Genomic DNA, 24,849 nt, shown 5'->3' on the forward strand with positions numbered 1-24,849 from the left:
TTGCGACCCTGTGGACTATAGCCTGTCAGGCTCCTCTGTCCATTGGATTTTCCAGGCAAGGGTACTGGAGTGGGTTGCCATGGCCTCCTCCAGGGAATCTTCCCGGCCCAGGGATTGAGCCCAGGTCTCCCCCATTGCAGGCAGACGCTTTCCCACCTGAGCCACCAGGGAAGCCTTAGTGGGTTGCAAAGAGTCAGACAAACCTGAGTGACTGAGCACAGACAAGTGCTGTGTGAGTGTCGGTGCTTATCAACTTTGTTTTTCGTTAGAGGCTGTTTTTATAAGATCTGAAAGCACCAACTTGCTGTAATCATCATTCTATTTCTTCAAATTTACAGCAGTTCTGAGAAGTCAGGAAACTGGCGTTAAATTTTTTCAGGCGGTTGGACTTTGAATTTCAACCATCAGGACCTTATGTGTTGTCACCTACTCGCCTTATTCCACAGTGAATACATGACCTCTCACATGTGAACTCCGTGAAAGAAACAGGTTACTGGGTAATTTTTCACTGAACAGAAGCAATTTCCATCTAAATGTTAACAAATTCCAATAAATATGCAATTAACCTTGTTTTACTCTTGCAACAGCATACATTTTCTGGCCGAAACTGACTTTAAACAATGAAGAACATGTTAAATTCTAAGGAATAAAACCGAACCCTGATTTTGACAGGATTTCCTGACTTCTGGATTTGACAGCACACAAACAGCACCGCTTTTTGATCGTTCCCACCCAGCGTCTCCCCTCCAGTAGGTTAGTTCGGCCTTGCTGTATGTTTAAACGAAGGCGTTCACTCCGGTAAATCGTTCTCCTCCCCACTCACTGACCCTCAAGAAAACAACCTTCATGAAGGGAACTAAATGTTCTAAAGGCTCTTGGGGTCATAATTCTACCCAGAGGAAAAAATATAAGGATGGTGCATGGCTGTGGAGAGTAATCAGGTGTTTTTATTTTTCACTTGTAAGGAATGAGTTAGCTCTAAGTCCTCTGTAAGAGGAAAGGCAGGGGATGTTCTTTCCTTGATGAGATAATGAAACCTGGACAACTATAAAGAAATGTGTGGGATTGCGCACGCAGAAAACTAGTTAGGGGCCAGTTCAAGATGGCGGCGACTATGTTTCAGTATGTGCTGCGGGGATGGAGAACCGGTGTCCCGCTGGGCTGCGGATTACGGTGACTGAGCCAGACACAGGGGATTCCTGATTACCCCCGCTTCCCGGAGTCCGTGGATGAAGACCGTTTTGTGGAGCGCCTGTTAACCCCCACCAGCATCCCAAAGCCCCCAAAGCATGAACATTATCCCACTCCTTGTGGTTGGCAGCCCCATAGAGACCCCCCACCCAACCTGCCCTACTTCGTGCGGTGCTCTCGGATGCACAACATCCCAGTCTATAAGGACATCATGCATGGAAACCGTCAGATGACTGTGATCCGGAAGGTGGAGGGAGACATTTGGGCCCTGCAGAAGGATGTGGAAGATTTTCTGAGCCCACTGTTGGGGAAGACACCTATCATCCAGGTCAATGAGGTGACTGGTACCCTTCGGATCAAAGGCTACTTTGATCAGCAGCTCAAAGCCTGGTTCCTGGAGAAGGGCTTCTGATGCCCAGCTGAGCAGGCTCTGTGACAGCGTCCCCCTCAGACTGGAGTCCCGGGGATCCCAGGAGGAGGGAGGAGGCTGTTGGAGCAACAAGGAAAGAGACGGTACAGAGACCAGGGCTGAGGGTTTTGGAGCAGGACTTGCATGCGTCAAGGAGAAAATGGCACTCTGTGTGGGTGCCAGCACTGGAGGAGGGCTGTCTAACATTGGAGACGCACCAGAAACAGCCAAGCTCGAGGGGAGTGTTAATTGCCTCCCTTACCCACTTTGGCATGATCCTGCTCTCCCTTCATTGGAGCTCCTTGACTTTAGCTACTCAAGCTTTAGAGGTTGTGTTAACTGCCCCTCTCTCAAAAGCAATAGCCCAGCCTGGTTTACCAGAGGGTACCCCAGGGCAGACCCACAGGGCACATTTCTTCCTTGGCCTGCAGACCTTCACTGCTGCAAAAAATCCCTGAGCCCTTCTTCTGGGTCAGACCTGGCTTGGTAGAGGCTACAGAGAACCCAGATGACTCAGACACAGATCCTGGAGGTCTTCATTTCCAAGTGCCACGCAAGTCAGACCCTGGGCTTGTTCCTTTTACCCATGGAGAGGTAAAAAGTGGCCTGCATCTCATTCTGTATTAGAGTTGGATCTGACTGGGCTTCTAGCTCCAGGAAGTTAAGTGATTAGCTGGCCTGCAGGGCTCCTTGAGAGTTCCTGGCGCAGCCCACAGCCATCCCTCCCAGGTTGCTGACCTAGTATCAAGGCTGGACAATGTGCTTGAGGCAGGAAGATACTGGCCTTTTGTCCCTATCGCCCTCTCCTGCCTCAGCCAAGGGACTTTCACACTTGCCCCACCTTGGGAGTCCTCAAGGCCAGAGACCTGAGATCCCACCCCATCCCCACCTCAGCATCAAGCTGATTCAAGACAGGGTTCAAAGCATGGCTCCCCTACTTGCTCTGACCTCAGCAAGGTAGTTACCCTCTCTGGGGTTCAGTTTCTTCATATGTAAAATGGGTATATCTTCCAAAGACCTTAATAATTCAACACTGTGCCCAGGGACAGCACTGCCTTGTATAAATAAACCCGCAGATTCCAGGCCACTCTCAAGTCTACGACCTGAGTTTAGAAAAAGAGGGAGTGTGGCACACCAATCCTATCACACCAGTTCCACCAGTCATTAATGCAAGTTTTTATTTGGCTGTATATACAATTTAAGCTATTAAAATTTGTACAATATTTACAAATTAAATAATCATCTGAAACTGTCAAAAAAAAGAAATGTGTGTGTCTGTGTGCATGTCTCTGTGTGTGTGTGTGTGTGTATATGTCTGTGTCTGTATGTGTGTCGAAACACTTTGTAAATAAATATCTATGAAAGGGGAATATATTCAGATTTTAAATGGACATAGTGAAAATGTTTATCAAGTGCAGTTTCAAAGATAAATAATTTTGGTGTCTGTTCTACATAATTTAATAGTCGAATAAACGTTCCAGGAGAAATAGAGAAAGAGCGAGAGAAAGAGAGAGAGGATTCAGGGCCAGGACTAGGAAAAGCAGCTTCCTGATGTGGTTGGTGGAGGCTGTTAGTTTCAGTGACAGGCAATGGATTCACACGACTGAGCACACAGCACAATTGTTTGCAGACATAATCCTGACTCTTTCCTCATTAACAACAGCATTACTCATGTCAACGGTGGTTGGAGTTACGAGCGTGTGTTAATAAGATCACAAACATTGTGATGCTTCGCTGTATTGAAAATCTTTCACTATAGAGGAAAATGCATAGCAGTGGCTGGAGTATCTTCTTAAGATGAAACAAAGCACAAAGCATTAAAAATGTTCAAATCTCCAGTGTCTATCCCCAGAAGACCCAGGAACAACCTACACAAACTCTCAGAAGTTAATGTTTTCTTTGCACCAGGTCTGTGGGGTACAACAGAGCACATTTTGTTCAGGGCAGGAGTGCAGGGTAAGGTGGCCTGAACTCAGCCAGGCTTGGCTATATTCTGCCCATGGGACTTGGGCATTGATGAAATTCTCTGAATCGTAATTTTCAGCTCATGAAACTGGAGCAACCACACTCACCTGATGTGGACAAGGCTTTGATACCTAGCTGAGGAAGTGAGCACAGGCATGCCTCGGTTTTACGGCATTTGCTTCCTTTCAGTGTCTTTTACGAATTGCACGTTTGTGGCAACCCTGGTCTCAGGTCTGTTGGCACCATTTTTCCAACAGCATCTGTCACGTGTTGGTAAGTCTAATAATTTTTCATTACTGTGATGTCTGTTACGGCGATCTATGATCAGTGACCTTTGATGTTATTATGATACTGTTTCGGGGACCCACAGTCCCTGCCATATAAGATGACCAAATTAACCGACAGAGTTTGCGTGTGTTCTGACTGCGCCACTGACAGGCCATTCCCCGGCTCTCTCCCTCTCCTTAGGTCTTACTTGAAGCACAGCAATATTGAAATTAGGCCAGTTAATAACCCTAAAATGGCCTCTAAGTGTTCAGATGAAAGGAAGAGTCATGTGTCTCTCACTGTAAATCAAAAGCTAGAAATAATTAAGCTTAGTGAGGAAGGCATGTTGAAAGCTGACACAGGCTGAATCCTAGGCCTCTTGTGCCAAACAGCTAGGCAGGCTGTGGATGTTAAAGGGAAGGTTCTCAAAGGAAACTAAAGATGCTCCTCCAGCGAACACACCAATGATAAGAATGTGAAACAGCCTTACTGCTGATGTGGAGGAAGATTTAGTGGTCTAGAGAGGTCAGACCAGTCGCAAAATTCCCGTAAACCAAAGCCTCTTGCAGAGCAAGGCCCCAGCTCTTTTCAGCTGTATAAAGGCTGAGAGAGTGAGGAAGCTACAGAGGAAAAAGCTGAAAGCTGCAGAAGGTGTTGCTTCGTGGTGTTTAGGGAAAGAAGCGGTGGCCATAACACAGAAGTTCAAGATAAAGCAGAAAATGCTAATATAGAAGCTGCAGTATTTCCAGAAGATCTTGCTGAGAGTATTAATAAAGGTGGTTGCTCTAAACAACAGATTTTCAATGTAGACAAAACAGCCTTCTGTAGGAAGACATCTGTAGGTATCTAGGACTTTCATAGCTAGAGAGGAGAAGTCAATGCCTTGCTTCAAAGCTTCAAAGGACAGGCTGCCTCTCTTGTCAGGGACCAATGCAGCTGGTGGCTTCGAATTGAAGCCAGTACTCATTTATCATTTTGAAAATGCTGTGACCCTTCAGAATTATGCTGAACGGCCCTTCCTGAAAAAACAATGGAAACAGGGAGAGACTTTTTGGAGGCTCCAAAATCACTGCAGATGGTGACTGCAGCCATGAAATTAAAAGACGCTTGCTCCTTGGAAGAAAAGCTATGACCAACCTAGACAGCATATTAAAAAGCAGAGACATTACTTTGTCAACAAAGTCTAGTCAAAGCGATGGTTTTTCCAGTGGTCATGTATGGATGTGAGAGTTGGACTATAAAGAAAGCTGAGCACTGAAGAATAGATGCTTTTGAACTGTGGTGCTGGAGAAGACTCTTGAGAGTCCCTTGGACTGCAAGGAGATCCAACCTAAAAGAAATCCTAAAGGAAATCAGTCCTGAATATTCATTGGAAGGACTGATGTTGAAGCTCTAATACTTTGGCCACCTGATGTGAAGAACTGACTCATTGGAAAAGACCCTGATGTTGGGAAAGATTGAAGGCAGGAGGAGAAGGGGACGACGGAGGATGAGATGATTGGATGGCATCATTGACTCAATGGGTATGAATTTGTGTAAACTCCGGGAGTTGGTGATGGGCAGGGAGGCCTGGCGTGCTGCAGTCCATGGGGTTGCAAAGAGTCGGGCACGACTGAGTGACTGAACTGAACTGAACCCTTCCTGTGCTCTATTAATGGAAGGAGCAAGCTTGGATGTCAGCACAACTATTGGCCACATGGTTTACTATTTTAAACCCACTCTTGAGACCAAATGCACAGAGGAAAAAATATTCCTTTCAAAATACTGCTGCTCATTCATAATGCCCCTGATGGAGAACTCTGATGGGGTTGGACAGTAAGATTCATGTTGCCCTCACGCCTGTTAACACATCTATTCTCGTGAAGTCTCTCAGTCGTGCCCGACTCTTTGCAACCCCATGGACTAGCCTATCAGGCTCCTCCCTCCATGGGATTCTCCAGGCAAGAGTAACACATCTATTCTGCAGCCTGTAAATCAAGGAGAAACTTCAATTTTCAAGTCCCATTATTTAATAAATTCATTTAGTAAGGCTATCACTGCCCTAGACAGCAATTCCCCTGATAAATCTGGGCAAAGTCAATGTAAAAACTCCTGAAAAGGACTCACCTCTCTAGGTGTCATTAAGAACATGTCTTGTTTCATGGGAAAAATAAAAATATCAACATCAACAGAAGTTTGGAAGAAATCGATTTCAACCCGCATGGATGACTTTGAGGGATTCAAGACATCAGTAGAGGAAGTCACTGCAGATGTGGTGGAAACAGCAAGAGAAGTGGAGCCTGAAGATGCAGCTGAACTGCTACAACCTCATGATCAGACTTGCAAGGATGAGCAGCTGCTTCCTATGGGTGAGCAAGGAAAGTGGTTTCGTGTCCAGAAACTACTCCTGGTGAAGGTGCTGTGAAGATTGTTGAAATGACAACAGAAGACTTAAAATCTTGCATCAACTTAGTTGATAAAGCAGTGACAGGGTTTGAGAGGATTGGCTCCAGTTTTAAACACAGTTCTACTGTGGGCAAAACGCTACCAAATAGCATTGCCTGGTACACAGAGATCGTTTGTGGAGAGAAGAGTCAATCGATGTGGCAGACCTCACTCTTGTCTTCTTCTAAGACATTGCCACAGCTGATCCAGTCTTCGACAAACCCCTGCCCTGATCAGTCGGCAGCCAACGTGGAGGCAAGACCCCCCCACCGGGAAAGGCTGAGGATCAGACATCACTCACCGCTGCTTCCTCCAAACCAAAGCACCTGCTGGTAGCGCACTGTCCACCGTGTCTCGCCTGATTTTCTTTAACAATGCTATGCTTGGTGCCAGGGAAAATGTCTCTTCACGAAGCTTTCAAGCCGCCCTCCACCCTGGTGGGAATTCCCTACGGCCAGGCCGACAGGTGACTCTCAATAAACAGATGTGGATTAACGGATGGATCCAATGATACCTTTAAAGCCAAGGCTGGAAGCAACCAGTCAGCTCCTGCGTCAGCTGCAACCTCCCAGCATGTGCACCGTGGATACTGTGCATGAAATAGGTAACTAACGCACACCTCCTGTGTGGCCAGGGAGCCCTGCTCAGTGCTCTGAGCTGACCTGGCTGGGGAGGATCCAGATGGGTGGCTGACTTCCTTTGCTGTACGACAGAAACTAACACCATGATGTAAAGCAACTGCTCTCCCACAAAAATTAATTCAGAAAGGCCGTCAGCTGGCCCCTCCCGCGTCGTGATAACAGGCTGCAACCCTCTTCTACTGAGAGTCGTGGAGTGCTCACTCTGTCACTCTTTAAAGCTCTAAATTCTGACGGGCTCGCTGGCACTTATCTGGCTGTGATCCTGCTATCTAAAGACCAGGTGTCAATAAACGGCTCGTCTCAAGGGCCACGTGACGCGCCACACTGCCGCACCCCTAAGACACTGGCGGGGGCCTCATCATCTCCGTAAGGAGCTGTCATCCCTCCTGTCCCTGGTCCTCAGAACAGGGCCTGCCAGAGCAAAGCAGAAAACCACAGTGAGAGCTGTTGAGTTTGGACCTGATGACAAAGGACCGGAAGTGCCGCTTCCCACCCATGGGAAAAATAAAGAACGCAGTGTCCATTCAACCGAGGGGCAAAGACATTATTATTGTTTTAATTGGCAACCGTTGTGCCTCTAATGGGCTTCCCTGGGAGTTCTGATGGTAAAGAACCCACCTGCCAATGCAGGAGATGGAAGAGACGTGAGTTCAGTCCCTGAGTTGGGAAGATCCTCTGGAGAAGGAAATGGCAACCCACTCCAGTATTCTTGCCTGGAGAATCCCATGGACAGAGTAGCCTGGCGGGCACCGTCCGTGGGGTCTCAAAGAGTTGGACAGGACTGAAGTGACTGAGCACAGCATAGCACATGCCTCTGATACCATAAAGGATTTGTTACCATGCATTATTCATCATAAACGTCTTGACAATACTGCAAAGAAGTAGAAAACTTAGATGTATACCCTGGGCATTTTGTATGCTAGTATTATAGTCCAAGGTTATGTAAAATGATCAGATTGTTAGATAACTCATTTTACTTTATTACTGCAAGTTTTCCCTGTTTTACTTTGGGGTCTATGATAAAATTATGCGTTGATTTTCTTTAGACCTTTATTACGTGTTTCCATTAAGTGAAGGAGTTATAGTGTGTCCCATTCTATTTAGTTTTGTGGAAAAAAATACATCTGCATTTTTTTAGTTAGTGTATTGGTTACCTATAATAGTTCTACTGAATGCACTGATATTTTCTAGACATTCTCTAGATTCTGGGTTATAACATTCATTTATTAATCAACTGCTCCATAAATTTCTATGTGAGTGCTATAAAATAAGGAGAGTCTATTGTAGTAACTCCCATTTCCTTGATGAATGCATTATCCTTGCAATGCTTAAGGCTAGTCTCAGATTTATCTACAGACTTACTTCTATTTCCTTCTCCAAAAAGTTGAATTCCCAACTTTTTAATCCATTTCAGCGTTCTCAACTCACTTAAGTAAGGGACTCCAGACTGAATTTATGTCGAAGTGTTTCCCAGCTGTCTTTTTAAAGCTATAAATTCTAATGGGATCATTGGCACTTTGAAGGGAGTTAGTAAAGACCTCGTTAAATACATGGTGTATCTGGAGGACCATGGGACAGAATACTGCCACAGTTTCAAGGTGCTGACTGGCTGACGGTCTACAGAAGAAGCTGCCATTTGTCCCCTTCCTTTCCTGACCCCTGAAAAGGCTGTTGAGAAAGCTGCTCTTATGTCCACCCATGGCCGACATGCAGAGGTGGTTTCCATTAAAGAACTTCTTTCCTTTTTCTTTTTATGTTCCAATAGACTCGTTTGCTATCTTGGACCTTCAGGGTTATTAAAATGCTGAGCATATTCCCTGTGTCCTCTTGCTCACCTCATGCCTGAATTTTCCCAAAGTTAAGCCACGCTCATCATCTTTAAAGCTCCATCTGCAGTCCAAGACCCAGGGTTTCGAGGGCTTCTTTGGGCCGTGTAAAATGACATGGCACCTTCATTCAAGGGGTCCATCACTGCGAATGCGGCTGCAGTGTTAGAGCTATCCGTAAAGAAAGGGGAAGCCTTGCCTGATGTTTTGGCAATTCTCAGCCGTCCCTGAGTAGATACTGAATATGCTCTTGGTTTTCCCAGCCGGATAAAGAGGAAGGTGCTGGTGTGATGGTTCAGGACCAGGCGTTTCTCCAAATACTCCCTGGCCTCGCGCCCCCGTCGCTCATTGCTGGGCTCTTGCTGACCTTCCTCTCTGATGCCCACGCCAAGGCTCCTGACAGCTTGGCCACTAACATGAGCTTTCACTTCTCCCACTTCGATCATTATGAACATTCATTTTGGAAGGGCCATAGAACGGCTTTGGAAAGGGATGAGCTAGTGTAGTCTGGCTTCCGGACACTCCTTGCCGTAACCCCAGCCAGAGCAACTCGTCCATCTGAAATGGTAGGTTCAGAGCAAATTCCACCCTCAGGGCTCTGCAGGCCTCCCTGAGTCCTACTCATTGGATCACCTTCTGCCTCCTCTTTGTGTGGAAGTCCTTCTCTGCTTACAACCCCACCCCGTGTTGTTTCTCAGCACCCAAACCACGGTATCTGCTTAGAAAGAGAGATTCAAGTCATGAAGTAGGCATTTCACTTTTTATTTCTATAGGCTTTATTTGTCCTCCCATAAGGGAGTTTGCTGATACCTCTAAAGAGATTCATAGGACTCAATATCTTGGAAGCACATCAGAGTTCACAGTTTGAGTCCGTTCTCTGCAGGATCTCAGAGTCAAGTGGACTGGCTCACATGAACCAAATAGCCAGAGCGTACAGTGGACACCTGGAGGCTGCCTTGGAAGCTCAGACAGTAAAGAATCGGCCTGCAATGCAGGAGACCCAGGTTCAATCCCTGGGTCGGGAAGATCCGCTGGAGAAGGGAATGGCAACCCACTCCAGTATTCTTGCCTGCAGAATCCTATGGACAGAGGAGCCTGGCGGGCTACAGTCAACGGGGTCACAAAGAGTCGGACATAACAGCGAATAAACGCACACACACTCTGCATACGTGAAGGCCACGGTGTGAATCTCCAGTAAGAACTCTATGGATGGTCATTTTCTCCCAGGTACATCCAGGCGCCAAGAATAAAAAGTCGGCACAGGGTCCCATGATGGGGGCCAAAAGGGAGGCAGACAAGCAGGTGTCACCCTTAGCGTGAGTCCACAGGAAGAGAATGTTCCAGGAGCTTCCGAGGGGTGGGCTTCAGATCTGCGGCAGGAAGGTGTACGGATGAAATCACACGGGAAGGGTGGGGACCGCCCAGACTGAGGGCTGTGCGCGGGTGGCCGGGGAGCAGAGTGCAAGGTCTCAGGGACGAGGCGCATCGCCGACCCTGCGCGCCACCCTCCACGGCCGCGGGTCGGGCTGGTCCGAGGCTGGAGCGCTCAGCAGGGCAAGGAAGGTCGCAAAGCTCCAAGTGCAGGTGGGGAGTTTGAACTCCCCCCGAGTGCCGCTGAGAGGCCCCGGGTGATGTAAAGCGGGGTGCTGACGCCGCCAGATGGGTTTCACAGTGGTTACCCCAACTGCCGGCTGCGGGCCCGCACGGAGCGCAGTGTGCGGCTGAAGCAGCGGGGCACGGCCGCGGAGGCGGAGGCGCTAGGCGAGCAAGGGGAATGGCTGGAACAACAGTGCCAACCGACATCCAGAGGTTGGCAGGCCTGGTGCTCAGGAAGCAGGCCGGCAGGCCCTGGGCCAAAGAGCCTGGGTAAGTGGCTGTGGGAGAGCAGAAGGGGCACGGGTGACCCCCAGATTTCTCACGCCCCCTTTCTCTCTGAAGAGCAGAGGCTGGATTCCACTCCGGACTTGGAGAAGCGAAGATGCTGAAGAGCCTGCCCACAGAAACACAGAGAACACAGCCTGCAGACAGAGCAGATGAGAGAGAGGGAGAAAGGGGTGCCCTGGAAACACAGATTTAGGCTTCCCTGTTTTAAAGACTGCAGCTGAGTCCTGAGAGCGGGCGATTTACCTTAAAGACCGTGCCTTAGAAAGTTTAGAACAGAAGCCCAGGGCACAGCGACACTTGGGGGAAACAACAGTTAGAGCAAAGCAACCAATGATGTACTGATTGGCGGGGGAGGAAGAAGCCCAGGATGGATAGGATTCTCCTTATCAGGGATCGGCATTTCAGGAAATAGTTTATTAATCAGCGTCAGTCACTGCTGCCAAGAGGGCAAATAAGAAAGCAGCCCATTCTAGCAGCTGGGTTTGTCATCACAGAGGCCAGGTTGCATAGAAAGAGCAAATCTCCGGACGGTGGTTCTGGCTGACACCAAACCATAGTGAGATGGGAAGAGGAGATAAGACGTGGCCAGGCCGGCATTGTCTCAGCCAGCACAGGGCGTCTATTGATGGTGGAAGGAGGGAAAGAAGAAGCCAGCTGGCTCTGTGTCCCCCAGACGGTGGACACACTGCCGATCCTTCCCTGGTTTCCTTCGTTACTGAGATCATCACCGGTTGGGCACATCCTCTAGTCCAGGAAGCTCCCAGAGTGGATTCGCCTTTTGTCATCATTGCCCATGGAGGGTCTGTGAACCTCCAGGTACCACCCCTGACGGGCAGACGGGCCAGGCCGGGCCTGCCTTTTCATCCCTTACCCATGCCCTCCCCTGAAGGGACTGCGCCCAGGGCTCTGGGCGGGGGCGAGAATGGATGGGGTGGACTTGCAAACATAGGGCGGCGCTGGGAAGCGGGGCCGTCGTTCTGAAGTTCAGGGGATTAGACCAAGTGTCATAACAGGAGCCGCAAAGTGGGCCACCGAGAGAAAACAGGAAGGCATTTGCATTTTATTTCAGAGATGGAGCCAAGATACGGCAGGACGAGCTGTGCTTGCTGACACTCTGAATCTCCGGCGGATCAAGGAGTCTGTCTCCTTAGGCTGCCCGTCTCTGAGTATCCTCGGAGGAGGACTTGGCTCAACCTGCAGGCAGGGTTTGGTTTTTTGTTTTCCTCTTAAAGCACAGCAGTCTTCCCAGGCTCTGGGTGCAGCCTGTGCCTTAGCCAGACACTGACACGGATTTAGACAAAAGAGGTTCAGATATATGAATGTGAAGATATATTCGGACCTTCTCCTCCACTTAGAATTGTAACAACATGCCTGGCGCATCAGAGTGCATTAGCCGGAGGCCGTCACCGCGGCAGACTATTGCTTGCATAACCAATTATTTCCCCCACACACCCACCCTGCATGCTCAAAACACAGGCCACTCACACATAAGAGCTGACAGCAAAGGAGCTCATAAAGTGCATCAACACGGCCTACCCATGGAAAAAGAGCCAGCCCTTAGTAACACTGAGGAAAGGGGAAAGAAAGCAGCTTTCCTCTACGGTGACGATGACGACCACTTTCAATACCCGACATTTTTCTTCATAATGAAAAATTGTGACCGGCATGTTTTTTTTCAGCCTGCTAACATGTATTTGCAATATAAATTGGTTCCCTTGCTCTAAAACGTGCATATAAATTTGGGAGGATGGAGACAAGTATACTTAAATGAGACTCTAAGCCCCATGGGGAAAAATGCAAGTCTTGGGCATTTTGTGACAGGCGCTCCAGGAGATGAGCCCAGGTCGCTGGGACCTCCCAGCATCAGGACCTGGTGTGTGCTGACGCGGGTGAAAACCGTGATGCAAGCTGTAGTGAGCAGCACGGTGGCTGTTTCCGGCTCCTCCTGCTACCCACATAAAGCACCCCCTCCCAGAGTCCCGCGGCTTAACCTCACTTCCCACCATCAGGGAGCAGATGCCTCTCAACAGTCCATCTCTGGGGCTTTCCTCTCAACCGTGCTCCTGCCTCCTGCCAGTTACAGCCAGAATTTTGTATGAAAACTGAGAATCATCTTTAAAAAAATAATCAGTAAATTCATCAAGAGTCTGGTGTAAGAGTCAAGTGGACCACAGTTCCCTGGGGTCCCCTCCTTGCCTCGTACCATCCAGTAGGCCCCAGTAACCAAGGGGATGTGTCAAATGATGCTGGTGCAGAGAAGACCTGGGGATTAGCCAGAGGTGGGAGTGGGGGCAGGGGTGCTCGCTACAGCCCACAGTGCAGTTTCAAGGGAAGACAAGAAAGTGCGGGTCTGGGATGGAGGTGACTTGCCAAAAAAAAAAAAAAAGTAGGTTACGACTGGATCAGTGGATGCCTCCCCCAATAATGTGCTGAGTTATCAGAACACCACCCAGGAGGGCAGGGATTGGGGGTTGCCATCAACTGTGAGCTTTCCCAGCCCCCTTCTCACTTTACAATGAGGGGCTCCGCTGGGCGTTCCAGAGGACCTTTCCCCCCCTGAACTGCCCTCCTCCCCTCGGGGACTCCAGAGACCCGGCCCCTGCCTTGTCACCCTCCCTTTCCACTCCTCAGAAGCAACCCAGCTGCCCCAGGGCCCAGGAAGGGAGTGCTGACCTGAACTCCATGCGGTTGCTTCGATAATCTCTCCATAATCGGGTTCTTTATTTGTAGAATATTTCCCAAAACTGTCTCAAGGATTTCATGGGGGAAAATAACAAATGGGAAAATGCTCTGGGAGAAAAAGAGAAAACTGGTATGCAACTGTTTAAGTGCCAATGACCTTCTTACACAGGCCACTTTAGCAGTCTAGTTCGTCTGTTCCTTTTCTGGACTGTAACTGGAGCATATTTCCTGGTGCCTGCAGGCTGGGCACTGTCAGGCCAAGTGGTACACTCAGCCGTGATTTCCAAGGGGAGGAGTGCGCAGTGGGGTCAGGGGTGGGGGCTGTCCTCCGGGAGCATAGTTACCTAGCAACGAAACTGCTTCCAGGGAGAGAGGAAGTGCAAACCCTCCAGGAGAAGGGGGTTAAAAGTAGTTTAACTGTCCATTTATCACCAGAAGACCTTAACTCTATTTTTGTTCCTTCCCCAAATTATTCTTTAGCATCATAGAACCATTTATACTATTCAGTGACACCTAGAAAAGTGATGACCCAGTATGTCACTCTGTAGGAGAAGGCGAAGCCGTTACAGAAAAGATTTTGGCCTTGCTTATACTGTGGCGTTCCTATGAAGGAAGACAAGTGTATTCATTTTTCATCGTGGGCGTCTGTCTGAAAACCCCTCTGTTGTTCACGCACTCAGTCGTGTCCTGCTTTTTGCGACCCCAAGGGCTGCAGCACAGCAGGCCTCCCCTGTCCATCGCCAACTTCGGGAGTTACTCAAACTCATGTCCACTGAGTGAGTGATGCTGTCCAACCATCGCATCCTCTGTCGCCCCCTTCTCCTCCTGCCCTCAGTCTTTCCCAGCATCACGGTCTTTACCAACAAGTCAGCTCTTCACATCAGGTGGACAAAGTATTGGAGCTTCAGCTTCAGCATCAGTCCTTCCAAAGAACATTCAGGGTCATTTTGTTTCTCTGGTTTTGTGCCACCAGAAAATACCTAACTTTCTCAATGCCTGCCCCTCAAAAAATTCTTAAAGGGCAGCGTTGGAAAGTGTCTCAGAGCCATTTATTTCTCTCTGCTTTTCCTGACTCAAGAATCCTCCTTACAGATGTTGGCAAGAGCTACCTGGATTCTGTTTGGATTCTGGGTTGTCCACTTATTCCTATTGCTGATTATCATCCCTGTGCTAATGCATGTGCTGAGAATTACATGGGGAAAAATGTGTGTCAGTGACACACACTTCCTATTATTCTTGCTGTTATTGTCCGGTGTTTATGATCTCTCAGTGTACATTTAACTGCAAACCACCCACTTTTCCAGGGAAGACATAGGCGACAAAATCTTACCTGAATAGTATTAACCCTGAAAACAGAAGAATAGAACCAAGCATCAGGGAAATACCCGAGTCACAGCCGTGGCAACGGTGGGATACTTTGTCATCATTTTATTGAGACCTAGGTTCAATTTGTTCCCTTATAATACAGAAAAGCCTGTTTTTTTCCCCCAGCATTTGTTTTCCGAAATACCTATCAACGACAGAGGGTTAGATGAGATCATAGCCCTTTCACATGTCGTTAAGTTAAGCAAATACTTATCAAATATTCATGCCAATCCCAGAGGCTGAAGGTCCAAGATCTGATGAGCAGTCCTAACTCATGCTCCTCACAACGGCACGAGTGTAAGCTATCTGATTTAGGCTGGGTGTTTCTGGGCTTTCGGAGGGAGAGATCCTTAGTGCCTCTGATGTGAAACATGAATGTCAGGGCCCACCGCGGTCCGCCCAGGGCCCTGGAGTTCAAGCTCAAACTAGGGCATCCTCGTTGACGGGGACTCAGCGCCACCTAGTGTCTATAGCAGGAATAGCCGGCGTCTGCAGGGCTCTGGTCCTTCTATACAAAAAAGCATCAGTTCAGTTCAGTTCAGTCCCTCAGTCGTGTCCGACTCTTTGCGACCCCACGGAACTGCAGCACGCCGGACTTCCCTGTCCATCACCTTTCCAAGAGTTTACTCAAACTCGTGTCCATTGAGTCGGTGATGCCATCCAACCATCTCATCCTCTGTCATCCCCTTCTCCTCCCGCCTTCAACCTTTCCCAGCATCAGGGTCTTTTCCAACGAGTCAGTTCTTCACATCAGGTGGCCAAAGTATTGGAGTTTCAGCTTCAGCATCAGTCCTTCCAATGAATATTCAGGACTGATTCCCTTTAGGGTGGACCAGTTGGACCTCCTTGCAGTCCAAGGGACTCTTGAGTCTTCTCCAACACCACAGTTCAAAAAAGCATCACCTTTTTACAAACAAAACATTTTTTTGTCCTTTTATTAAAAAAAAAAAATTTCCCCATGTAAAAGAAATGGCATCACTGATGCAATGGACATGAACGTGGGCAAACTCCAGGGAGCTGGTGAGGGACAGGGAGGCCTGGCGTGCTGCAGTCGTTGGGGCCTCAAAGAGTCAGACACGACCGAGCGACTGAACAGCTGCAGGGCCCAGAACCTCACACCTGCAGTAAATAACCCCAGTGGATCCACACGGTTGTTTCCTTTCTTGTCTATCACTGGATTTTGAAAACTTCAGGTCCTGCTCAACTTCACAGTTTTTCACTTGAGTTGGGGCTTCCCATGTGACCCTAGTGGTAAAGAACCCGCCTGCCGATGCAGGAGACGTAAGAGATGTGGGTAGGAGCCCTGAGTGGGGACGATCCCCGGGAGGAGGGCAGAGCAACCCACTCCAGTACTCTTCCTGGAGGATCCCATGGACAGAGGAGCCTGGGGGGCTACAGTCCACAGGTCCGCAAAGAGTCAGACATGACTGCAGTGACTTAGCATGTGCACCCCTGACACTCGAACGCCCCCATCACCTGTTGCGTCCTCCGAAGGCCTCCGTAAACAGTGTTTCGCTGCTGCTAAGACATCGCCTGCTGCTGGCCTTGTGTCACAGGCTTTCTCCAAGTGCGCGTCTTCTTAGGAGCCACTCGAAGCCCCAGCATGCTTCTCCCAGGACAGCTTGTCCTCCGTTAGTCAGAACTGTTGTCATCCCACCCTATTTCTGATTCTTCTCTGTTTCAGATCGTCTACAAAGCCTGGCTGTGTTCCCAGTACTTTGAAGTTGCGCAGCTGAACTGCAGAAAGACGATCCCTTGCAAGCAATACTGTTTGGAGGTTCAGACGCGGTGTCCGTTCATATTGCCTGACAATGACGAAGTCATCTACGGGGGCCTCTCCAGTTTCATCTGTACAGGTACAGTGCTGGGCGGGGCGGGCACCCAGCCCAGGCGGTGGACTCACGTTGGCACCAGGGGTTTGTTTGCTTGGGGATCTCCTCCTACCCACAAAGCCCTGAAGGTCCGGCCAGGACTGTTCCATGCTTTCCTTCACAGGCCCCCCGCAAAGGACCCAAAACTGACTTGGAAATGCCATGCGATGTCTTGTCTGTCTGTGACCACCATCATTATGTTCATAAAAGGGTAACATGGCAACATGGCAGCCAATGTTACATTTGTTCCAAATTTGACTTAGAGACGGTTGGGTTCCACCTGCCGTATCTTTGTATTAACCTGAGAACAGATGAGGAGATAAGGCCAGTAAAATTACATTTTTTCTTCAAACCAGCAATAAGTTGAGGTCGGAATGCCATCACTGAATATTTGGCAATACGTCTCTTCTTTCCCCAACCATCAGTTGCACTTCTGTTCTTTCTATTTCTTCTTAAAAATGTGCAGAATAAATTCTGAAGTCATTTTGCCCCTGCTGCTGCTGCTGCTAAGTCACTTCAGTAGTGTCCGACTCTGTGCGACCCCATAGACGGCAGCCCACCAGGTTCCCCTGTCCCTGGGATTCTCCAGGCAAGAACACTGGAGTGGGTTGCCATTTCCTTCTCCAATGTGTGAAAGTGAAAAGTGAAAGTGAAGTCGCTCAGTCAGGTCTAACTCATAGCGACCCCATGGACTGCAGCCTACCAGGCTCCTCTATCCATGGGATTTTCTAGGCAAGAGTACTGGAGTGGCTTGCCATTGCCTGCTCATTTTGCCCCTCAGTTCAGTTCAGTTCAGTTCAGTCGTCGCTCAGTCGTGTCCGACTCTCCGCGACCCCATGAATCACAGCACGCCAGGCCTCCCTGTCCATCACCAACTCCCGGACTTCACTCAAACTCATGTCCACAGAGTCGGTGATGCCATCCAGCCATCTCATTCTCTGTCGTCCCCTTCTCCTCCTGCCCCCAACCTTTCCCAGCTTCAGAGTCTTTTCCAGTGAGTCAACTCGTCGCATGAGGTGGCCAAAGTATTGGAGTTTCAGCTTTAGCATCAGTCCTTCCAATGAACACCCAGGATCGATCTCCCTTAGAATGGACTGGTTGGATCTCCTTGCGGTACAAGGGACTCTCAAGAGTCTTCTCCAACAAAACAGTTCAAAAGCATCAATTCTTCGGCGATCAGCTTTCTTCACAGTCCACCCTCTCACATCCATACATGACCACGGGAAAAACCATAGCCTTGACTAGACAGACCTTTGTTGGCAAAGTAATGTCTCTGCTTTTTAATATACTATCAAGGTTGGTCATAACTTTCCTTCCAAGGAGTAAGTGTCTTTTAATTTCATGGCTGCAATCAGCATCTGCAGTGATTTTGGAGCCCAAAAAAATAAAGTCTGACACTGTTTCCACTGTTTTTCCATCTATTTCCCATGAAGTGATGGGACCAGGTGCCATAATCTTTGTTTTCTGAATGTTGAGCTTCAAGCCAACCTTTTCACTCTCCTCTTTCACTTTCATCAAGAGGCTTTTGAGTTCCTCTTCACTTTCTGCCATAAAGGTAGTGTCATCTGCATATCTGAGGTTATTGATATTTCTCCCAGCAATCTTGATTCCAGCTTGTGCTTCTTCCAGCCCAGCGTTCCTCATTATGTACTCTGCATATAAGTTAAATAAGCAAGGTGACAATATACAGCCTTGACGCACTCCTTTTCCTATTTGGAACCAGTCTGTTGTTCTATGTACAGTTCTGACTGTTGCTTCCTGACCTGCATGCAGGTTTCTCAAGAGGCAGGTCAGGTGGTCTGCTATTCCCATCTCTTTCAGAATGTTCCACAGTTTATTGTGATCCACACAGTCAAAGGCTTTGGCATAGTCAATGAAGCAGAAATAGATGTTTTTCTGAAACTCTCTTGCTTTCTCCATGATCCAGCGGATGTTGGCAACTTGATCTCTGGTGCCTCTTTCTGACAAAAAAAAAAGGTGCTAATAAATAAATACTTACTTAGCTTAAATAAGTATAAGTATTTAAGTATATATTTGTGAAAGTTGCTCAGTTGTGTCTAACTCTCAGTGACCCCATGGACTGTAGCCCACCAGGCTCCTCTGTCCATGGAATTCTCCAGGCAAGAATACTGGAGTGGGTTGCCATTTCCCCCTCCAGGGTATCTTTTCAATTCAGGGATTACACCTGTGTCTCCTGCATTGCAGGCAGATTCTTTACCATCTGAGCCACCAGGGAAGCCCAAGTATATACTTAAATAAGTGTGTGTGTGTGTGTGTGTGTGTGTGTGTGTATACCAAGAGTATAAAGAAATGCTCATTTAAGTTACTTGTGTGTTTGTGTGTGTGTGTGTGTGCTGGAATCACACACTAAGGACCAGGAGCAATTTTATCTCGTATTTCCCATTGATGATGTTTTCTTCTTTCATCAAGTGACTCAGAGTGGGCAGAACAGTAAAGCTGCGTTCAATTTCTGGATATTTGTAAGCATTACACCATTTAGAATAAGATGGAAGGGAGAAGAGGAGATTGCTTTTTAACATAAACGTTGAGTAGGTGGGTGAGTATGGTCCATGCAGCCGCCCTGATGTACCCATCAGAGCTGTTGTTCCGTTTCCTCTCAAAAAGTGCCCCGTGATGTCCTCATAACTGGATGGCTCGAGTTGGGGCATTTTCAAGTTTTGATAAGTGAGCATTTACCAGATTCTTTCTTGAGCATTTATCTCCATGCCCATCCACTGGCCGTACTGTTCTCAGTGATGAGCTTTGAAGAGACGATCCAGCGAGGCTCTGCCCTGAGGACCTGCCTGCACCCTGGAGGACGGTTGCGCTGCCCAGACTTGTGGGGAAATCATCTGGACGAAGGCTAACAGGTGCGGGTGCTCCTTCTGCTTCTGCGATGCGTCCTCTCTGAGCCTCTGTCTTCTCAGCAGGAAACCAGCAACAGCGACAGCCCCAGGCACGTCTGGCTCAAGGATTACCAACGGGGCGGGGAGCCTGAGATACGTCATGGATGCATCACCCACGGGTCACGGCCGGGGTACCCGAGGAATGGAAGGGGATTGGCCAGTTGTCAATGTGGCTCCACTCATTTGATGCTGAGATCACTTTTTGTACAGCTCCTCTCCGCTGGGAGGACAGAACGAAAGGGAGGGAGAAACAGAAAGACAGTAACACCTCCTTCCATTGAATTGGAGCCAGAATTCAGCAGTCACAGGCTATTCAGTTATTTACCTCTATAGAACATTTTCAACAAATGGTCATCAAGATAAGGCCTTCATCTTTTGACTTTGGTGTCAATGAGGTGTCCATGATTTTAAGACTTCTGAGAAACTTCTGGAATTCCATGTGGAGGTGGAACACTTGTTCATGCAAACACAGATAGGTTTTTCCCTCGAGAAGGTCAGCAGCTTCTCAGAGCCGACAGCAGCCTCAGACCAAGGGGGTGGCATCTGTCTGTCTCCTGCTTCCTGGTCTCTTCTCTCTCAGTTTGAATCTGAAGCCTTGCTTTCACGTCTGTCTCTTTCTTTGCATACTTCTAAGGCCATTCGAAAGCTTCACGTGGAATTTAATCTCTTTCGGCACAACGTGTGCAGAAAGTCTATCTTATATTTTTTAACTGCCTTTGAGTTTTTGGAAGTCAGACGTTTCATCTGCATCATCCAGGAACACAGACCGGGAAAGAGGGCGCTGTCCTTTTTCGGGTCTGGGGGAAACGTCACCGACTTTAGACGCTTCCTGGAGAAGCTCGTCGCTGGGTCTTTGGGAGCCGGCCTCTTCTTTCCGCACTGTCGGTTCAGCTTCTGTTCTTTTCCTTACTTCTTAAAAGCGTGCAGAATAAAATTTTGAAGGCATTTTGCCCCTAAGTTCTGTAACTGTTTCTGGACAAAAATGTACTAATTTTCAGATTGATCTCCTTTTCTAAGCTATGACCCAGGCCTCCTGGGAGAGCTCTTCTGTGTCTGGATCACTGGTAGCCATCCTTCTCCACTCGGCGTCATGGAGGCCCCTCGAGTTTCGTTGCTTTGTTGTTGTTCAGTCACTCAGTCGTGTCTGACTCTTTGCAACATCGTGGATTGCAGGACACCAGGCTTTCCTGTCCTTTGCTATCTTCCAGAGTTTGCTCAAACTCATGTCCATTGAGTCGGTGATGCCATCCAACCATCTCATCCTCTGTTGTCCCCTTCTCCTCCCGCCCTCAATCTTTCCCAGCACCAGGGTCTTTTCCAATGAGTCAGCTCTTTGCATCAGGTGGCCAATGTATTGGAGTTTCAGCTTCAACATCAGTCCTTCCAATGAACAGTCAACATTGATCTCCTTTGGGATGGACTGATCTCCTCGCTGTCCAAGGGATTCTCAAGAGTCTTCTCCAGCACCACAGTTCGAAAGCATCAATTCTTCAGTGCTCAGCCTTCTTTATGGTCTAATTCTTTGTTGCTGGGCCTGAGCAACATACAGATTTCTGCTGATAAGAACCACTTGCTGCCATGTCCCTACTGACCAGGGTCCCAGACACCAGGGCCCCTAGAATGACTCCTTCTGGGTAGAAGGGAGCTCTCAGAGCCCACCAGGGAGACCCCACCCCAGAGCCCAGTGATCGTTCGCATTGGTAAGGAAACTAGTGAGACTTTTGCATATAAATGTTCCCAAACTTTGTCGCACAGTCTCTTACAGATGGGGAGATACGCAGAGTTCACCGTTTAGGTAACTTTGGAGCGAGTGCAGGGCCATCTCACATGTCTCCACGCATTTTGAATAAAGCGTCTTCTGTGCTCTGGCAGAATTAGACTCAACCTAGTCGAGAAATGGGAGTCATTTTCCTAGTTCTCCAGTCGGCAGCACATAACCTGAGAACCCCTTCCTCCCCGACCCCGGGAGGCTCACAGGCAGGTTCCATTTCTTCCTCAGTGAGCTGGGTGAACGACAACAACAAATCCCAGTCCATTGAAAGGATTTCACCAAGTAGACTGGTCTTCGCCTCGCCGCCAGTAATTCCTCTTCTTTAAAAAGATTAATCAGTGGTTTTGTTTCCATTCTGTAAGCCGGAAAATAGCATTGTTTATCATCAAAAGTTGAAGGAATAGTGTTTCCTTCAGATTTAATATAATTAATCGCATGATCTTCCTACTAATATGGATCCAATACATCCAATTCGGAAACTTCCATAAGGAAAGCGATTCCCTCTAAAAGTCAAGCTCAAAAAAGTACCCAGTGAGCATGTGATTGCAGAAGGCTCACTGGCCAGATGCCGTCTGGGGAGGGTCCACTGTGTTCAAGCCGCTTCTCCATGGCGATGGACCAGTGGTGTGATGATGGCTTCTCGCCAGCATCTGCTGCATCCAATCTTTCAGAGATGTGGAATTGCAGGACTCTAGTGGTCCCTTTCCGGAGAAGGCAATGGCAAGCCACTCCAGTACTTTCCTAGAAAATTCCATGGATGGAGGAGCCTGGTGGGCTGCAGTCCATGGGGTCACTCAGTCGGACACGACTGAGCGACCTCACTTTCACTTTTCACTTTCACGCATTGGAGAAGGAAATGGCAACCCACTCCAGTGTTCTTGCCTGGAGAATCCCAGGGACGGGGGAGCCTGGTGGGCTGCCATCTTTGGGGTTGCACAGAGTCGGACACGGCTGAAGCAACTTAGCAGCAGTGGTCCCTTTCACATAGGCTTTTACTGGATATATACTGATGCTTAGAATTTCTGTCCTCCAGCCAAAAAAAAGTGCATCTCAGCCCTTGGGATCAGGAAGACAGTTAGATGGCTCAGAACAGACAAGATTCCTTTAAGTTATTTTAAATATTTAAAATTCCTTTAATCGGGGAGTTATTTAAAATTTTGAAAAGTTACTAGATGCCATCTTTAATGCATCATTTCTTAAGAGGCAGGTTACTTACCCATGTCCTATGTGGGAACGTCTTAAATTCCTACTTTTGGTCATCCTTGGCAAGCTGGTTGGGCTTCCCTGGTGGCTCAGATGGTAAAGCGTCTGTCTGCGATGCAGGAGACCCGGGTTCGATCCCTGGGTTGGGACGATCCCCTGGAGAAGGAAATGGCAGCCCACTCCACTATTCTTGCCTGGAAAATCCCATGGACAGCGGAGCCTGGCGGGCTACAGTCCATGGGGTTGCAAAGAGTCGGACACGACTGAGCGACTTCACTTTCACTTTTTTCAGCAAGCTGGTAGCTTATTAAAGCAATGAACTATCTGAGAATGTATGTCCACGGCTGTACAGTGTCTTTCACTGAGGCTGTTACTGAAGGTCAAGACCAAATATTGTAACCGCAAAGCTAGAGGCGAGAAGGGCATCCTCGGATGTTAAGTTCTGCTTCCGTCTTAGGAGACGAAGGAAAGGCTCTTTGCCTGCAGATCTCTCCTGGCTTTCCTGTTAGAGAAGAAAACTGACACGTTGCTGAAGCAGTGTTTGAGAAATTAATCAGGGAGAGATTCCAAGGCACTGTCAGGCTGAAGCCTGTCATTGGATGGCAGGCTTCACTGAGTTAAAACTTTTCAGAGTGGGCTCTGCTCTCAAGCTGGGTTCACACCACCACTCTCCTATTTTAGAAACTGTTTCTTTGTCTTCAGAGTGAGGGGGTGGAGTCCTTCATGGAATCTATGTTGTCAACCCATCATCCTGTAATCAGGCGGGGTTCCCCCCGCCAACACACACTCCCTTGCCTTCTCCCTGAATCCCCTAGAGGAAGCCCTTGATTGCTTACCTGGGCTGGGGAACCAGCATCAACCAGCCAGAAGCAGCAGCACCGCGCAGGCTGCAGGTGCTATGGTAACAAACATTATGGAAATTGCCTCTTGATTGATGGATAAGGGAGACTCGACAGGATCTGCTGCCGTATTTTTCATAGATGAATTATTGAAAAGGAAAAAAAAGAAAAAAGTAGACGTCGATCTGCTGGGGGTTACTGACAATGGAGATAAAACATATTTGAGAATTCTGTGTAAATTCTGCATTTCGTTTTTTGAGCTGTGACAAGGAGGAGGTTATGTTTCTGCCGGTCGGGAAAACACGGTGGGCTGTTGGCGGTGGTTAGGATGACAGGTCTGATTATGATGTGATGGGTCCTGCGCGCCCCCTGGTGGCACACACGTGCTCCTGCAGGGGACCTAAAGCGGACAATGGCCCGCAGGCCGGGGAATTCAATAATCAGTGGAGGCAATGATGGAGGAGAATACTTGGATATGCTTGTCGATCACATTAGAAAGGAATTTTTTAAAAAATGTTTCGTGTCATTCACAGGAGAGAGTTCACAACTGTGAAAAAACCTTCCCCAAATCGTGTCCTGACATGACTGCAGAATTGATCAAAGATTTTTTAGGAAGATGACATAAGAGATTTTCTCACCAAAGGAGTATTTCAGTAGAATAATCTGCTACCCAGAGATCTCTTCGTTTGGACATCTATGATATTTTTAATGTCCATACTTTCTCCAGCGTGTGAATATGTTTCACGATTTGTCTAAAACTTGTTTCTCCTCCCCCCGCCCCAGACCCTGGAAGGAAGAATAATGAAATACCACTTAGTTATAGCACCATGTATTGCAATAATAAAAAAATCTTTATATACATACTTAGGCAAAAAGGGAAGTGTGAAGGAAGATAGCACTATCAGGATAGTGAAAATCGCTCAGTTGTGTCCGACTCTTTGAGGCCCCAAGGACTATACAATCCATGGAACTCTCCAGGCCAGAATACTGGAGTGGGTAGCCTTTCCCTGCTCCAGGGGATCTTCCTGACCCAGGGATCCAACCCAGGTCTCCCAGATTGCAGGCAGATGCTTTACCAGCTGAGCCACAAGGGAAGCCCATGATCAGGCTAGAATAAGAAATATGAAAACAAGTTATTTTTAAAAACCTTGAGCAGCATGTAGTACCTTTGTGTGTTTGGGACACTGTCTTCCATGAAAACACTGGACTTTCGGATTAAATGCATATACTTAGATCTGAGTTCAGATCCTCATACTTAAGATCATCTTCCCTGATGTCCACCTTCATGTGTCTCTGCAGCAGCTCAAGTTTGCCTTGAGCAAGGAGGCTATTGCCGGGAAAGAGCCCCGGAGTGGAAATTCAGTTGGTGGGTTCTGCCCGTGGCTAGGAATTTTGGAAAGTCGCACCCGCTGGGTTTCTGTTTCATCCCTGTTAGGGGTTGGCAGCGCTGGGCCTCCAGCACTCTCGCCCCTCCTGGAAGCCAAGGGCCCGATCTGAGTGAGACGGGCGGTCTGCAGCCATATCACCCTGAGTGCGCCTAATCCTGTCTGAGTCAGACAGACAGCGTGAGGGCAAAGCGCTCTGGCTGCAGACCACTCAGGGCCA

General features: G+C 48.2%; 1 protein-coding gene and 1 pseudogene across 2 annotated transcripts in view; both read left to right on the forward strand.

Annotated features, from left to right (window-relative positions):
* The window catches only part of NALF1 (NALCN channel auxiliary factor 1), a 615,113-nt gene that overhangs the window by 569,159 nt on the left and 21,105 nt on the right, over positions 1-24,849 (forward strand). For both annotated transcript variants that reach the window (XM_055426664.2, XM_055426665.2), the window contains exon 2: positions 16,339-16,510. In XM_055426664.2, coding sequence (XP_055282639.1) covers positions 16,339-16,510 — 172 coding nt within the window. The remainder of the gene's footprint in view (positions 1-16,338; positions 16,511-24,849) is intronic.
* LOC129556500 (large ribosomal subunit protein mL49 pseudogene) lies at positions 1,103-1,720 on the forward strand (annotated as a pseudogene).

This window comes from Moschus berezovskii, chromosome 13 (assembly GCF_049115385.1).
Source record: "Moschus berezovskii isolate FMDL1 chromosome 13, NW_MosBer_1.0, whole genome shotgun sequence".
Lineage (NCBI taxonomy): Eukaryota > Metazoa > Chordata > Mammalia > Artiodactyla > Moschidae > Moschus > Moschus berezovskii.